At 39.1% G+C, this 16,285-nt stretch overlaps 1 protein-coding gene across 3 annotated transcripts in view; it reads right to left on the bottom strand.

Moving 5' to 3' along the window:
• LOC109315619 (TBC1 domain family member 7) overlaps positions 1 to 16,285 on the bottom strand; it is a 41,007-nt gene that overhangs the window by 22,873 nt on the left and 1,849 nt on the right. For 2 of the 3 annotated variants that reach the window (XM_019543424.1, XM_019543416.1), the window contains exons 2-6: positions 14,551 to 14,670; positions 12,652 to 12,732; positions 8,331 to 8,518; positions 5,768 to 5,905; positions 3,617 to 3,762 (exon numbers count right to left, since the gene is read on the bottom strand). In XM_019543424.1, the coding sequence (XP_019398969.1) occupies positions 3,617 to 3,762; positions 5,768 to 5,905; positions 8,331 to 8,518; positions 12,652 to 12,732; positions 14,551 to 14,662 (665 nt within the window). In that variant the 5' untranslated portion in view covers positions 14,663 to 14,670. Of the gene's footprint in view, positions 1 to 3,616; positions 3,763 to 5,767; positions 5,906 to 8,330; positions 8,519 to 12,651; positions 12,733 to 13,595; positions 13,851 to 14,550; positions 14,671 to 16,285 lie in introns of those variants that run through there. The other variant, XM_019543430.1, reaches the window with a different exon arrangement.

Here is a 16,285-nt window from a genome sequence, read left to right on the forward strand (position 1 = left end):
TCTTCAGGCTGGGCTGTCCTTGTGGGTGCCACCTGGTTTGGTGGTCCACAGCCTCCCCCACCCTCATCTTCCCCTCCCCCCGACGAGCCTAGTTTAAAGCCCGCCGGAGGAGATCCGCCAACCTGGAAGAAAACACACGCTTACCTTTGGGGGACAGGTGAATGGAGAGAGAATAAATCATAATCTGCATACTTTACCGCCTTCTCTCTCTATTTTCTCCATCTAATTGTTACTGATAGCTTCTGGATAAATTCTGCACAACAATCAGAGAAACTGTATTGAATAGCAGTGAATACAACTGTAAGCATTTGTTGTACGGTGGTATCTCCCCCAAACAAGGGCGTAAGGCAGGACTGTCCAGCTTTTGGGCTGCTGGAAGTTGTATGCCGGATGGGCCCCTCAGACTCCCTACTGCAGTGGCAGCAGGCTCCCCAAGGACTGAGAGCTATGCCACCCTGTACCCAGGATGGGGGTAAGAGGTAGGCCAGGGGACGGAAACCAGGTCTACTGCATGAAAGAGAAGCTACTAACAGCAGAAGTGGGAGCAAGAACCTTAAGATACTGGCCAAAGCAATAGTGGGAGCAACTGAGGGAGCAGTGACCAGGGGTTAACCACCTGCAGGTCAAATAGCTGTATGCAGACAGCTCTGAAAGAAAGCCAGTCACAGGATGGGTTATTTTGGGTTTTTTTACTGTCTCCCATAAGATGGTTGACTACGGCTAGTCCAAAGTGTCATGGGAAAAGTCTGTGTTCACATCACGTCCCACTTGAACAGTGTGAATAAGAAAGCCTGCATGGAAAATCCTGTCCTTGTGAAAGTCCCAACGCCCTTTTGCAGATCTCAGAGACTGAAACACTGTCACGTGGATACATTACAGACACGGCATTTAGGCTTCTAAATTCTAATCCAAAATGAACCTCCCAAACATTCAAGTGCAACCATTACAAGTCACCTATAATTAGCTAATTTTTTGGCCGATATGATTCCAACTGAATGACTAAACGTACCTGATCTGACAACTGGACCTTTCTAATGCTTTCAGTACGGTAAGCTGGAAAATGGAATTTCTGTTCTATAAGACACTGCAACACATTAAAATCTGTTTGCATTCCCAACTGAAGTGAAAAGTCACTCTATTTTGAAGTTTTCTATGAAAAGAAAATTAAAAAACACACAGAAACGTGCACACACATTTTTTTTCAAAACATGAAAATGTTTGGTTCTGATAAGATAAGTAAAGAAAATTACTACTTACTTAGCATTACAGTGACTTGGTGGAGTAAATCCCAACACTGAAATACTAACTATACTAATACTAATATAGCTTGTTCTGAAATAACAGGTATGGGGGGGAAACGCATCCTTGCACCATATGTCAAGATTGTGTGCACTTGCTGAAGGTCCAAGAGAATGAGAGCAGCAGATATGTATATCTGTGTCATGATAAAGGGGGGAAGGAGGGAGAAGTTCAATGATGTTGTGGTAGGAGTATATTCAGAGGTGGACTGGGGCGGGGGAGGAGGGTCCACTGGTACACTCGCACCCCTCTTTGATTCCTGGTGCAGCCAAAGTTTAAAACTAACTGCCTGGCTGTGGCAACAGCATTTCTAGTCAGACAGTGCTGATGGAGTTGCTTGACTTCCTGGCTCCCCACCTTCTCCCTGATCCTTTCTGGACTCTTCATTCCACAGGTATGAACGACCCCCTTGTTTTTAATGGTCTTGAGGTTCCACGCATCAGCCTATCCCTCGTCCTGTAATTCCACTGTCTGTTAGCTGCTCCTGGTCATGAAGCTCCTATTTCACAGCCCTGCAGACTGTTTTGACTCATTCCAATGACGTTATATTTATTTTTCCTTCAGTCTTAAACTTAATAATACAACCCTAGGCCCCTAGCATATTAGTAAAGCTAATTTATTTTTAACTGGAGAAAAATGTGTGTTGTTTTATAAGTGATGATGCAACAAACCATCTTCTGCCACCCACCCTCTTGAAAATTCTAGATTTGTGCATGAGTATATTAAAGTCCACCCAAATTAGGAAACAGAGACAGTCTCAAAACAGGTAACATGAATACTTAAAACGGAATAAGCTAATAATAATGAGGGATTTTAACTTCCCTGATAACTGCCGGAAGAAAAATATGACAAAGCATAACATATCCAGTAAGTTCTTTACCTATAAACAGACGTTGCATTTGTCCTGGAAGAAACCACATCTATTGTCCCAGGACAGTTCAAGGGATAAGACGTGCTAACATTGTGTCCTGACACATCACAAATGCATCTGAATGGTTATCCTGGGACTGCATAATTGAATCAATGGCAGAAAAGCAGCTGCTCACCAAACTAACTGGAAGGGCAATGTGCATACAAACCAATTCATGACTTTTTTGTTCTGTGAAAAATCCAGGCACAGCTGGATCAATGCAATGTCTGTTGCTAGTCTTACTGTGAGTAGAAATATAATGTTCCGTTTCAGAAAGAGGGAATAACTAGATGTTCTGACCAAGAGAGACAGACTGATAGGAGAATGTGAAGATGGTCAGAACACAGGGAGACTGTGACGATAAGTCAGAATTCATTATTTTAATGCAAGGAAGGCAAAGGAATAGGAAAGCAGGGCCACTACACTTTCACTACCAGAAAGGGCATGTCATTATTGAAGAATAAAACACAGTAACATGAACATATTAGGACAAAAATCAGGAAAAGAAAGATGAAAAATGAGTTACAACCAGCAAGAAATGTTGAAGATATCCGCCAGAAATGAAAGGCAGGGAAGCCATGGGTCTACTGCTGAAAAGCAATGAGCTACTAACACAAGACAAAAAGAAAGAAAAGTTGCTCAATGCTTGCTTTGCCTCGGTGTTCCTAAAAATGAAAAATAAATTGTGAGCAGACAACTAATAATAATACAGACACAGAAACAAAAGGGCTGCAAATTATGCAGACACATGGGGGCAAGTGGCAGGCACTGCAGTGGTGTGAAGTGGTGGGGAGGACAGAAAACAGAAGACAAAAGGTGGGGGTCAGACCACTTGGCTCCCCCACTGCCTGCCTCACTGCAGCAGCGTGGGGGATGAATTTAAGATGACCCTCCAATACTTAGATTCTATACATGGAAAATTACAACAGATTTATAACATTTCTATGTATTGACTAATTATTGGGGTACTGTATTAAATTGAAAGATGTCTTAAATTCAGGTATATATGGTAGGTTTCCTTCTTTGGCTTTACAAGAAGCCCTTCCTCTTTTTATTCAAAGATTCTCCCTAGCCAGTACAGAAATGTATACAGCCTAAACTAACTGATCTTGACATGACAGGACTTGAACAGCCTTGCACTTCAAAGTTTCAGGTATTTTTCTCTAAAGAGCTACCCTTTCTTTACAACAAACAACATTTAAAAATATAGCCTTATTCCTTTTCCTAAAATGGACTGAGTTCCACGTAAACAAGTAAGAATACCAAACTCACAATTAACATTAAAATCTTACTGCAGTGAAGAAAAATATTTTTTTCTCAAAAACACCTTCTTTAAGGTACTCCATTGGCCTCACTTCTATACAAATTGAAATCTCCAACAGTTGTAAACACAGAGAAAGTACTTGCCTCTGTAAACTGGATTCTGGTAAACAGCCTGCAAAACACTTCTTAAACCAAAGATTATAGGGAAGCCTGCTCATTGTGGAGCACGTCTTCAGATGCATCAGGAGTCTGCTGTCTTCAAGGTTCAAATACTGTTCAAGAACTTTTGGCTGTAGAAGGAAGAGAGAAAATAGTTTTAAATATATGAAGCATAAGCCAGAGTTGAACCTACATACAGGAAGTAAATGCTAACAATCAGTGTTGTTAGATAATAAAATTGCAATGTTAATTTTACAAAATTTAAGCATGGTTGAACTTTGTGACTTACTAAGGGAATATTTTGCTAAATAACTCCCTCCCAGCTTGCAGAAGCAACAACCTCTACAGGGATACCTAACCAATGTAGCATTCCCTTCCACAGGAATGAGTAAGAAAGCTTCAGGTGATGCAGAGAATTAAAACTGCCCTAATTGCTGCCATCATCATAGGTAAAAATAAGTTTAGTCAGTCTCAAACCTAGTTCCCTTTTTGTACATCAAGAAAACAAAACAAAACAAACACAGGAAAAAAATCAATTCTCAAAGTAAATCCCTTTGCAATTTATTAAAACTTAGGTACCATTTTATTGCTAAAAAAACCCTTTAGAGTGTTTTAAAATGGCCAACAGAACAGCACAGAAAAAAGATGACAATTTAAACAATTATCATCTATTTATATTCCAATTTATCCCAATACATACTTTCACAAATTCAAAACCTACACTATACATTACAACACAGCTGAAAAAATTGCTAATTTCTTCATTTACTAAAAGGAGTGGGAAGGGGAAGGATTGCTTTTGTCTGTATTCTTCAATCCAGGTATCTGGTGGAATGAAAAACCATTACAGAAAACCTGGAACAGAGGAATGCAACTTCTTTTACTAATGAGAACAATGCCAAAGCACCATTTCTTTGGGGGGCATAGACACCATTTTAAAGAGTTACAGCAAGTGATACAGTTGACTTCATTAACTCTGGTGACAGAGAAATATCTTCGTAAACCTGCTTTCTACGTTTTATAAGATAACAGCAATATGTATCTGTATTTAGAATCTGCATCGATACTCACCAACTTCAAAACTGCAGATCAGACCCTCCACTATGTGTTAATATCAGTAGACTTGGGTTAAGAACAGGTTTTTTATCCTGTCATGACATTTGAAAAATTAGGGGAAAAATACAGATATGCATTTTTTTTTCTTGTGAGTGCTAGCAAACTTAAAACGAAAGCCAATTTTATCAAGAGGCTTTTTTTAAAACAGAAATCTTTTCAGAACTATATATGGTTACAAGAACTTGTAAGTGTTCACTGACAATAAAATTCATGATCTACTTGTCTTTTTATTAGAGTAAGATTTAAAAGTTACTATTTTCCTAAAGAATAAAACACCCAACTCCTGTTATGTGGCAACCTCAGAACTTGTTATCTGATTATCAGCTGAAGAGGATATAGGCAGCAGAGAGACAGCCATTTAAGCAGGTCTACAAGTGATCTAAAAAGTATCAGAAAATTGTCAAAATGGCATTAGGATTGTGACAGCTTTTTTAAATTGGAATAGAGGACTGGAAGGGGCCTCCTGAGGCACTGAATCCAATCGCCTGGCTCTTGCAGACAACCGTTAGACCAATAATGTGTCCAAAGCAGCATCCACATCCTCATACACCACAGCCATAAAACACCCTAACAAACAACCTACAATGTATCACAGTAAAAAAACACCATCTACTGCTTAAAATCAAAAATGTTTTCAGGGTAACCACTGGTGTAAGGATTTGCAATTAAGCTTAGGGACAAACATTAAAGCATCACTGTTCATGATACACTGTGATCAATCATCTTGGCCTGTGCTTGAACCTATGCATTTCTCTGTTTCAATTTTAAATGTCTAAACACTAAAAAAAAATAAGCAAATCATCTGTTTCAGGGAACAAGAGTAGTTTCAAATGTCATATAATTTGGGTGTTAGAAGGAAATGTATACAGCACAACTAGAGAGCTCTAGTACCAAAGTAGCTAGTACAAGAACAAAATCCAGATCTATTAACTCATAGACCCTTGTGCTAGCGTCTGGATACTACTGCTACATCTCCATTCGCTCTGCGTAATCCCTCTTTTCACAAACCACTTTTCTTACCAATTGTTGCAATGAATCTTTGTACTTGTTATGTAACTGATTCACAAAACAATTGACAAGCCAATAGCAGTCAATAGGATCCTCCACCATTTCCTCCATGGCTTTCGCAATAGCAAGAAACACTTCATCTTCTGCTTCCTAGAAAAGAAGAGCAGAAAAATTACTATCTACAAAACTGTTAGAGACTGTCCAATTTGAATTACTGTTATAGTCTTTTACCCAGTTGCTTGGATAAATAAACCAGGAGACACATATGTAAATAGAACGTGGGTTATGGATGTGCTGACATCCATAATTACAAAACTTGGCAAAAACTGCATCTTTGTATTACCTGTAAAAACCAAATGCATGAAAGTGGATTGTTTGTACTTTCAGTCAAAAGCATTAATCAAAGTTTGGATTAGAAAACCTGAATTCTATTCTAATAGTTATTGTGAAATAGAACTAAAGCGCTCTAATTTTGCTGTGTAAGAGAAGTGCAAGTGTTCTTGGTAGTCTCAAATCAGTCAGTATTAATGATCTGCAACCTCCCATGAAAAAGCAGAAGCCTTTTTTTTTTTCCATTCACACACAACACTCCTTGACAGTTTATAGAACACCATATGCTCATGTGTAAAGAATGATTTGGTTTTAAAAAAAGAGAAAAATGACCTTTTATCTAATTGCCTGGGTGCAAGCAAACTTACCTTCCAGGAGTCAAGACACTTTCTTCCTGAAGTACAACTTTTACACTAGATTCACGTACCATTCCTTTCCCTAAACGGTACACTATCCTGCCACCATCACTCCAGATACACCTATATGACAGTCACTGGTTTGACTGAAAGATAGCACATACAGACCTACACATTTAAACTAGTTAGTTCAGGTGCCAGCAGCAATGTAGCTGTAATAAGACTTCCAGCCCAGGACACAAAACCTTCCTGCAAACTAGGCTAAATACCTCAGCTGCTAGCTTAAAATAAGCGCTGTATTTCTACATTATACTGTGGACATAACAAGGACTACAGCATAGACCTATTCTATACATCATACCCTCTGCTTTTAGACACAAAAAGGCATAAACCAGAGAAACTCACTAAAATGGCCCAGTCTGTTAGAAAAAAAGGTTAACCATCCCAACATCATGTTTTTCCTCCCACTGACTCCACAGGGGCTCTTCAGCACAAGCATTAAATTTTCAGCTACACAAGTTTGAAAGAATTGACTGGATTGAGAAAAGGTACAACAGGGGAAATGATACTCTATGAAGCATAACTCCCTGGCAAACCTCAAGGGTAAATACCCCCAGGATTTAATCTTGACCTGGTTAGCATTTACACCAATATGCATTTTCCACTGTGAACTCCATCAGGAGAATGAGTGTTGCTTGGGTTCAGAGAGGCAATGACTGCACAACTCCTCTAGAAGCCATACTTGCACAGGATGAAGAAACAAGGTGTTGGTTACCACATTAACATCACTAAATCTACAGAGTTTTTCTTCAGGGAATATGCTGGGTTCAATAGCCACACCCAAAGTGTAGAAGTACAGATGTCTCTCCCCCTTCTACAACATGCCACTCTACCAGGGGGGCAGAACAACAACTAAGTTTTCCATAATAACATTAACCTCCAACGTATTTCTCTTAGGAAACAGTAAGGCTCTTAGGAACCGGAAGGTAAAAGAAACAGGAAACAGAATGGATGAACTGGGAAATGAACTAGTGTACATGGAAAATGATACTATTATTATTAGGTTTACATCCCACGTATGCAATTTCCTACAACAAATACATGTAATATTTGAAGACTACTATCTCACAAACCAGAGTTGATTTTAATATCAATATACTTATCATCAGCAGTTATTGAGACCAGTTACGCAGACACCCGTCACTCTTTCCAACCCAGAATTCTGTTTAGAGACAGCAGGACTTCCAACATTAATGGTCAAGCACTCCCCTTTAGGCACATGGACATGAAACATGTACTCTTCTCTTTTCAATTAAATAGCACGCTTTCATGTCACCAAACTGTAGATATGACTGGATTACCATCGCTGCGGTGATTGCAATGCAGTTAATGCACCAGACTTGTGTGCTTGAATAAAATCCAACAAACAGCTCAAATTAACAAAACTGCCAGATTGCTAACCTTCATTCTGGATTAAAAAACAAATTATTTTAGGACACTGCTTTTATTGCCTCTGATCTATGACAGAGGACATTTGATCTTACTGGAGCAAATAGGTTCTTATGTCATTATTGTTACTAATGTTCTGTAGATAGAAAGTAAATGCCAGGAGGAGGGAGAAGGAAGAGCAAATATAAAAGGCTATTAGCCCAGAGGGGAAAAAAAAGCATACAGAAAAGATTTTAAGGCATAAAAACTTAAACAAGAATTTGACAAAGATGAACTAATGCACAGTTTCATTAAGCCCCGGTATGTAACATCCATATTCTCCTGTTCTATATTCATTTTAATTTATTTATCAGGGCGCATCTTCCATGCTATGATTTGTTTTCATGGCTTCAGTTCAAGGGTTCCTTTTACTGTAAAAGAGGCCAAAGGAAGCAACTGACCAGAGGAAATGCTGGATTTCGAGGCAACTTTCCTGCTTCTAGTTGATGCATGCGAAGGAAAACTTCCACCTGTGGGGTAGAATCACTAATGAAGCGAATTACTTGGAGGGCATGATACACATCCATATATTGCTCCTTCCGGTACATCATCACCAGGACGTGAGATTCATGATGAGGAGGAAGAATCCCTAAAAGAGATAAAAAGAAGAAGAAATCAGAACAGAGAATCCCCTTCTCAAAAGACTAAACTTAGTTCCATTCATACTAATGTTTAGCCTACAAAGAATTTAGATCCTGGCTCTGTAGTTGGTTGGTTTAGGGGGACAAAATACAAAACTATAAAGTGAAAACACACAGGACAAGCAAAGAGGAATATACTTATCAAAAGATGACTGACTACAGAAGCATGATCTTTGCTTTTAAGTCCCCTTACAGGAGGGTGGAACATATTTTGCCCATCAAGTTACTGGTGGTCAATGAATAAATAAGAGGTCCCCATGTTTGGAAGACGGGGAAATTATTGCTTATTTTGATTTACCTTATTGTTACCTCATTTAACTAATCTTTTTATTGCCACTAGTTTATATTTATCTGTACCTTTGTTAATACTGCATTATTTGCATGTGTATTTGTACTTAACTTTCCCTTTATATTGATCAAAAAAGTGAATATATTAAAAAAATCTGTATCTGATTACTTTGTAAATATTGTATTCTGTACTGCAAAAGGCATTTACAGCTCCACAGAAAAACAGGAGTGAGGTCTCATTTTAGACTAGAGCATTTCCTATACAAACATTTTACCAAAAGCATGATCAACCTACAAACAAAAACTTTGCCCTGCTATATATTTGAGAGAAGAGGTACAAAACCAGAACTAATTCCTTTTCCAAATTCCAGTTCCTCTTAGATTACCAGGGCTACATGTGCACATGCAAGTAACGCAAACATGCTACACTTACCTTTCTTATTCTTCAATTTACTCTCAAGTCCATACTGAAGCCTTTTCTACAGACTTACCCCTCTTTTCTACAAACTTACCCCCGAGATTAACCCTCTTCTGAATCAATGGTTCAAGAAAATTTCAATAGCAGAGGTTGATTCAATATGGTTACAGCCAAACCAGTTTGTAAGGCTACAGTTAATCGCACCACAATACTACATTGGATCAATTGTATTCACCCATCTCCCCCAAATAATAGCTATTTATGACATCTGCAATTGATGCTTGATGTACAACTCCCCTAGTGCAGGGGTGCTCAACCTCTGGCCCACAGCAGTGTCATCCAGTCCATGGGGCTTCCCACAGATCCAGAAATTTAGTGGTAAGAGAGCACCGCTGCCCTGCTGGCAAATCTCCAGACCCATGGGGAGCCCCAGGCTCTGTGCACTGGGCCCGGCACCTGGTCCCAGCATGTATGGGTCCCAGGCCCCAATCTCAGTGCAAGGGGGGCAGGAGTAAGCAGTGCCAGCTCCCCAGGACCCAATCCTGGCATGATGGGGGCAAGCAGGGGACAGTGCCAGCCCCCTGGGACTAATCCCAGCATGTTGAGGAGCAGAAAGAGGTAGTGTCAGCCACCCAGGACCCAATCACAGCACATGGGAGGGACAGGGGCTAGAGGGGGCAGTGTGACACGCCTGGACCCAAACTTGGTGCACAGGGGCTAGGAGGGGATGGTGCCGAGACCCAGCCCTGATCTGGCCTGCAGACATCCCCATCTCGCCCCAAGATGGGCCCTACTCATCTGGTCCAGAGCCAAAAGATTGAGCACCACTGCCCTAGTGGTCTGTCTATTCAGACCTTTCTTTCCCCTTAATGACTGCACCTTACTTAACACCATTTAGTAAGTGTATAGCAAACCTGTCTCTGACTTCAAGAAAGGGAAGATTCTCAAGATGCCAAAAGTGACATAGCACTTTTGTAGCACTAGGAGAGCAGATATAGTCCTTTTATAGTCAAATCAGAAAGAGACATTCTTTAATATCAGCTTTAAGTCAGGTTACCTGCTGCTTTCATCACTCCTTTAAAGGAGTACAATGTTCCCAAGCGTTAACCCAGGAAATTGCTGGGGTTGAGTTTCAAAAGCAAGAAAAAGAGATTTACCTTCAAACAGCTAGTATAAACCTAACTGTACTCTAAGAGCTAGACCTTGACTTTCAATTTGAATCAAAAATAGTGTAACATCATAATTAAGCAAGTATGTGCTGCTAAGACCAGTATGTTAAATCCAGAAAATTAGGACACTGATCCTAGCCAGGACAGTCAAATAATGCAAGGAAGTCTATAAATCATTTTATCACAACCTACACTCCACTTAGCTACGATGGGTCATACTTGACTCAAGAAGGGCATATTCAGCATACCATATACCCAGGGAAGGCATCAGGCTTGTTACATTTCAAATTTAATTTTAGATTGAATTAACTGAAAGCCATATTAAAATTGTTTACAGGAGACATAATATTTCCCTTCAGCAATAAACAGAGCTGTTGTTCAAATCACCAAACCACAGATGTCTTGTAAACACCCATTTTTCTCATGAATGTTGACAATAAGATACAAGAAAAATCTTCAAGGATATATTATAGGCAATTTTCTTTGTATGCAACTATGTCTTACGCCTCAAAGTAAACACTGAATGACTGACTGGTGCCTTCCCCTATTCTGGGTTGTGAACTTATTTTGAATGAACATGTTTTAAGTTTCCAGACTGAGATCCTAAAACGTAATTGGTAAACATGTTTCTCACATTCTCTGTGCTTTCAGAATCAGACTTTGTTATGACACAGCATACAAAGGAACATAGAAAGAGCCAACCTAATAAACATTTAATTGCGTCAAAGTTCACAAATCACCGTGTCTTAAGGCAGTCAATAAATGCTGTTGATTCAAAACTACATTACAACTTTGTACAGAACCTTCTCCACAAAGTTCTCTTTTTGAGTCAAAGATCTACCAAACTGGTTGTTAACATTATATTATTAAAGGATTAATCTCCACTACATTAAGAAACTGGGTTTAAGTATTCTTTATTTTCCAAAGCTTAGCCCTGCTGTTATTTGGGCTTTCATTATGTATAATCAATTTACTAAAGAGAAAATTTAGGAAGTTCAGAAACAAGAGTTAGGATCTTGCACCAAAAATGTGTTTACAAAACCTAAGTTAAATGTTTATACACATTCATGAATGTTTTAAATCATTTATTTATTTTTAAATCTATTAAAAATAAAAGTGGTTTGACTTTTACATGGACTTTAAACATTCTTGTTACATTATTTGCAACCCACAACCAAGTGTCAATGCCTATAAATGAGGATGTAAAACTGAATAGATGAAGCAATGATATTTACAACTCTACTTTTCCTGTTCAAGAAATGAAAGAGCATACTATCATCTCCTTCAAATCATACTTTTTTTAAAAAAACTATAATCTTTAATTATGTAGAGCATTATTAGAGACTTAGGTAAGGATTATTTTTATGTCTGAACTGGCAGTATTCCTTTAAAGGCAATGAATATTTTAAAAGCATTCCAGTGATACCATTCATGTACTACAAATTATCATGATTCTTGGGTCCTACATCCCCCATTACATTAGTTCATGCTTTTATAAATCTGGGAAACTCAAGAAGTGGTTCCAAAAGGCCATTATTACTTTTTCAATTAGTCATCTGACTCTCTAACTACAAGGAAAGTAGAATTCAGTGGATTTACAGTTTCTGGACATACCTTATTTTATTCTTCCCTTCAATGACAAATGCCACCCATCACAAGAAGCAAAATCAGAGCCAAATCTCATCATGAAACTTTAAAAGGAAGTCTCTCACTCTGGCGAGATTCTATTAAATAGCCAGTTCAACACTAACCACCATCTTCTTAAATCAGTTTTGATTATAAAGCTTCACTTTTTTACAGCTTTTTTACACTTCTGATTATACAACTACAGCATCTTTTTTAAAAAGAATAAAACTGAAAACTTTCCCAGATGGCAGCTATTTCTGTTGCACATTCAAATATACACACACTAATTATATCATGTTCATTACAATAACAGAGGAGTTCATTTTATTTTTGCAAATCTGTATGTATGAAATTTTCCAAAATGCATGCATAAAATACTTAAGTAATCAACAGCTCATCCAAGCACATTAAGTGTTGGATATGTGGAACTTAACTGTATACAAAAGTAGACCAACAATTGGTAGCAGTAGTTATTAAAGACAGTATACCAATATACTGCTATGCCCCTAACAATCAACAAATACACCACAGGCATATTCCAACTAGTATACATATGACTGTAGTCTTTAATATGCCATACCTAAAAGTACCTTCCACACCAGGATACGATACATGGACGGAAGAGGAAATCTTTGACTAAATGTGCAAAGCTTCTCAATATCTGTAAAGAAAAAAAGCTAACATATTTCAAAACGCTTTCTAAATTTTCAAATTTACACCAAAGGCAATCAGGACTCAGTAATTTACACCAAGAACTCTAGGGCATTGATTCACAGGAAAAGGACAATTCTTTAGGTGCTGATAGCTGTCTGCAAATTGCACTTACAAAGGACAACACAATATTCTTACAAATTACTGAGCTGCAGTTAAGAACAGTTGGAAGTGCTACAAAAATTGCTATTACAGTTCCTTGAAAACTTCTTAGTTTGAGTTATAATGAAACTATAAATCTACTAGATCTCAACAAGAAAAGATTGTGACATTTTAGGCCTGAAGTAAAAAAAAAAAAAAAAAAATCTCTCTTTGCCTTAAAACTAATTACAAAGAAGCTTTTTGGTGTAAAAAACACAGTAATCTTTCTGTTCTGTTACAGGCTTAGCACACATATAGGATGAACAGAAATAATCATCATCGTATCACAACGCATTGTAATTTTGAGAAGAGAACAAATTAGGAGAAGGAAACAATAAATTCTCAAGAAAAAATGACCTTCATAAAAAAACCACTTTTGGCTTCTTGGGCACAAAGAACGAGAGAAGAAAAAAAGAAATAAACAAGAGGTTCTAAAGTAAAATAGCAACTGTTTTTTAAAGTCTCTCAGATGCACCTTTAGTAACCAACCAGTACTATCCAAGTTAAAATATCCTCCAGTGCAATAGTTGCAAAACGTTTTGTTTTTTTTAAGTCAAACTCTCAAACTGTCTCATAGACCCAACATGTATTACTGTCACCAGCTTTCAGCTGAAAATGTTATCAGGGTACACAGGGCCTGATACAATCCAGGACCAGCTACAGACTACTTACTATGACGTCACAGCCAAGCAGTGGTCCATAAACGATGTACTGTTTTTTTCTGGCACACCCCTGAATAAAATACATTGTTTTTGAAAGGCAAAATTAATAAGAACAGATCCTTCCTTGATAGCCGTTAGGGGAGGAAAGAGAAAGTATCCATAACCAGCTGCAGTACGTGCACTTTCGGGCTGAAAATAGAAGCTGCAACAAATTTATGGAAGCCCAAAAAACAAGCAAACAGACCTCCATGCCCATTATGGACATCTGTTTGGCTTTATGGTAGGAGCCATCCCAGGCAGGAGCTCCCGGGGCTTCAGTGGCCCAATCCTGCACACACCAGCAATGCCTTTGCAGGGGTATTCCCAGGACATACAGTATCCTGCCCAGGTTGCCTGCTTGCAGAGGCACATCCTGGGAATCCCCCATCAAGAGATTTCCCGGGCACAGGTATTGCACTACCATGCCCCAGAGTAAGCCCATTTGCAACTGTCCTGCAGGATTAGGCCCTTGAAACTCTGAAAGCGGCAAGATCCAGACCCTTCAGAATGACAGGCAACGACTTTCTCACCCAACAAAATGGACCAGCCGTGATGCCGCAACAGCTGATACCGCAACAAAAAATGATGTCTGTTTTTAGCCAGGCTTTCACGTCCATCTGGCAGACTCTTAAGCCACAAAAACTGCTATATAAGTATTTCCTTGATTATAATGCACATCCCAATTCCCAGCAGCTGATTTTTAGGAAAAGGTATGTATTGTACATGGTAGTTTGAGAACCACTATCTTGGTAATATCTAGACACAACTCTAGATTCTGCAAGCTCCATGGTAAATGATATGGAGATTGATGAAAAATTGCCTGGAAAAATCAGAGATGTTGAACACAACATCTACCATTGACTTCAGTGAAGATACTCATTTTTTACAAAATTTATACCCAAAGTACAAGAGTCAGATCACTTTACCCAATCGGTCATCTTTCAGCAAAATTTCTAATGATTTTTTCTCTTCAACTCCACGGAACCCCACTTTTTCATAATAGACCGAACGGAAATTTCTCTGAGAGTCTTCAGCCATGATTCATTCTGGAGGGGAAAAAAATGGAAAATGTTTAACAGTTTACATCTAACAATGTGTTCTTATTGCTTTAGAGTGCACTTCCTTTGAAAAAATCAATGGAAATTAAATGCCTTTGTCCGTAATGAAAATAAATGCCTTTGCCACAAAAAAAAACCTACTTGAATTTATAAGACATCCAGGATGTTATTCGGCATATTTGGGTATGTGCCACTGCAGAAACAAAGCATTTGGACTAGGTCAGGACTGCTCAACCTCCAGCCCACAGGGTCTGGAAATTTGGCAATGGGGCAGCAGTGACACTGTTCACCTGCTGGCAAATTTTTGAAACCATGGGGACCCCTAGGCTACACATGCTGGACAGGGCATTGGAGCCCAGCATGGTAGATGAGAGGAGGGTGGTACCAAACCCCAGGGCCCCAATCCCAGCATGCAAAGGGCAGGAGAGGGTGGTGCCAGGCCCCCCAACCCAATCCCAGAACACAAGGGATGGTAAGGGGCTGATGGCAATCTCCCAGGACCCAATCTTAGTGTATGGGGAAGGGAGTAGAAGGGTGCAGTGCTGTGGCCTGGCCCCACATCACATATATGGCCCATGAGGCCAAAATGTTGAGTACCCCTGGACTATGTAGTGTCCAACAGAGTCAGATGTAAGGGAGAATAAGCTGGATATTTTTATTGTGACAACTTACATTGCTTTAGAAAACAAAACCAATTTAAGCAAAAGAATTATAGTGCACAGTTTGAGAGAAATATGGCTACTAGGAAACCTGGACAAGCTAAACTGCCACCCAGATAAACAAAACTGTCAAGCTTGCCATCCCACTGTACAATAAGAGCTGAAAAGACCAGAATGAGGCCAAGCCAATCACAGTTGCACTAAGCTCTGAAAGAGCAACAGGTGGATGAATGGAGGTTGTTCAAGTCTAGTGCAGATTTTAGTAAGATATTCACGTTGTTCTGATGTACTGCATCAACCAAAATCTTGCCCCTGTTATTCCAGACTGAAAAAAATAGGTTAAACCTGCCTTTAGATGAATGAATAAATAAACAAACAGCCTATATAGCGCACAGTGGACACATTGATAATTTGTACCACAACTAAACTCAATTTTTTACTCAGCTAATTAGTTTGCAAAATACTAAACCTGGAGCAGGAAAGACAATCCTCATCATTAGCCCACAAACATAAAAAAAAACATTAAGAGATGGTGTGTTGCTGAATAGGACATGAATGAATGGCACACATACCGAGCCAGTCCAATTACATTAAGCTGCTCCATGTGGTACTTAAGCAGGATGAGAAACAAAACATTCACAAGTATACAGAAGGGCCCTTGCAAAAGTTAAAAACATGTTAATCTTCTCCATGCCAGGAGGGCATAGAGAAGCATACTCCATCTACCACGGTCAGCAGCAGCTATCAGAGTAGAATTCCAGCCACCGCTATGCTCTTTCATTTCTTTGACACATTTAACTTTACCTGAAACACAAACAATTCCACTGCTGGCTTAAGGTGCATGTGCAGGTCTTTGCAGAATCAGAGCCAGCTGAGTACCCAAAAGCAGGACTAAGATCAGTAAAGGACTTGTTCAGAGCTTACTGTGTTTGACCAAAGCATAG

This window comes from Crocodylus porosus, unplaced genomic scaffold (genome assembly GCF_001723895.1).
Source record: "Crocodylus porosus isolate Cpor-Errol unplaced genomic scaffold, CroPor_comp1, whole genome shotgun sequence".
Classification (NCBI taxonomy): Eukaryota; Metazoa; Chordata; order Crocodylia; family Crocodylidae; genus Crocodylus; species Crocodylus porosus.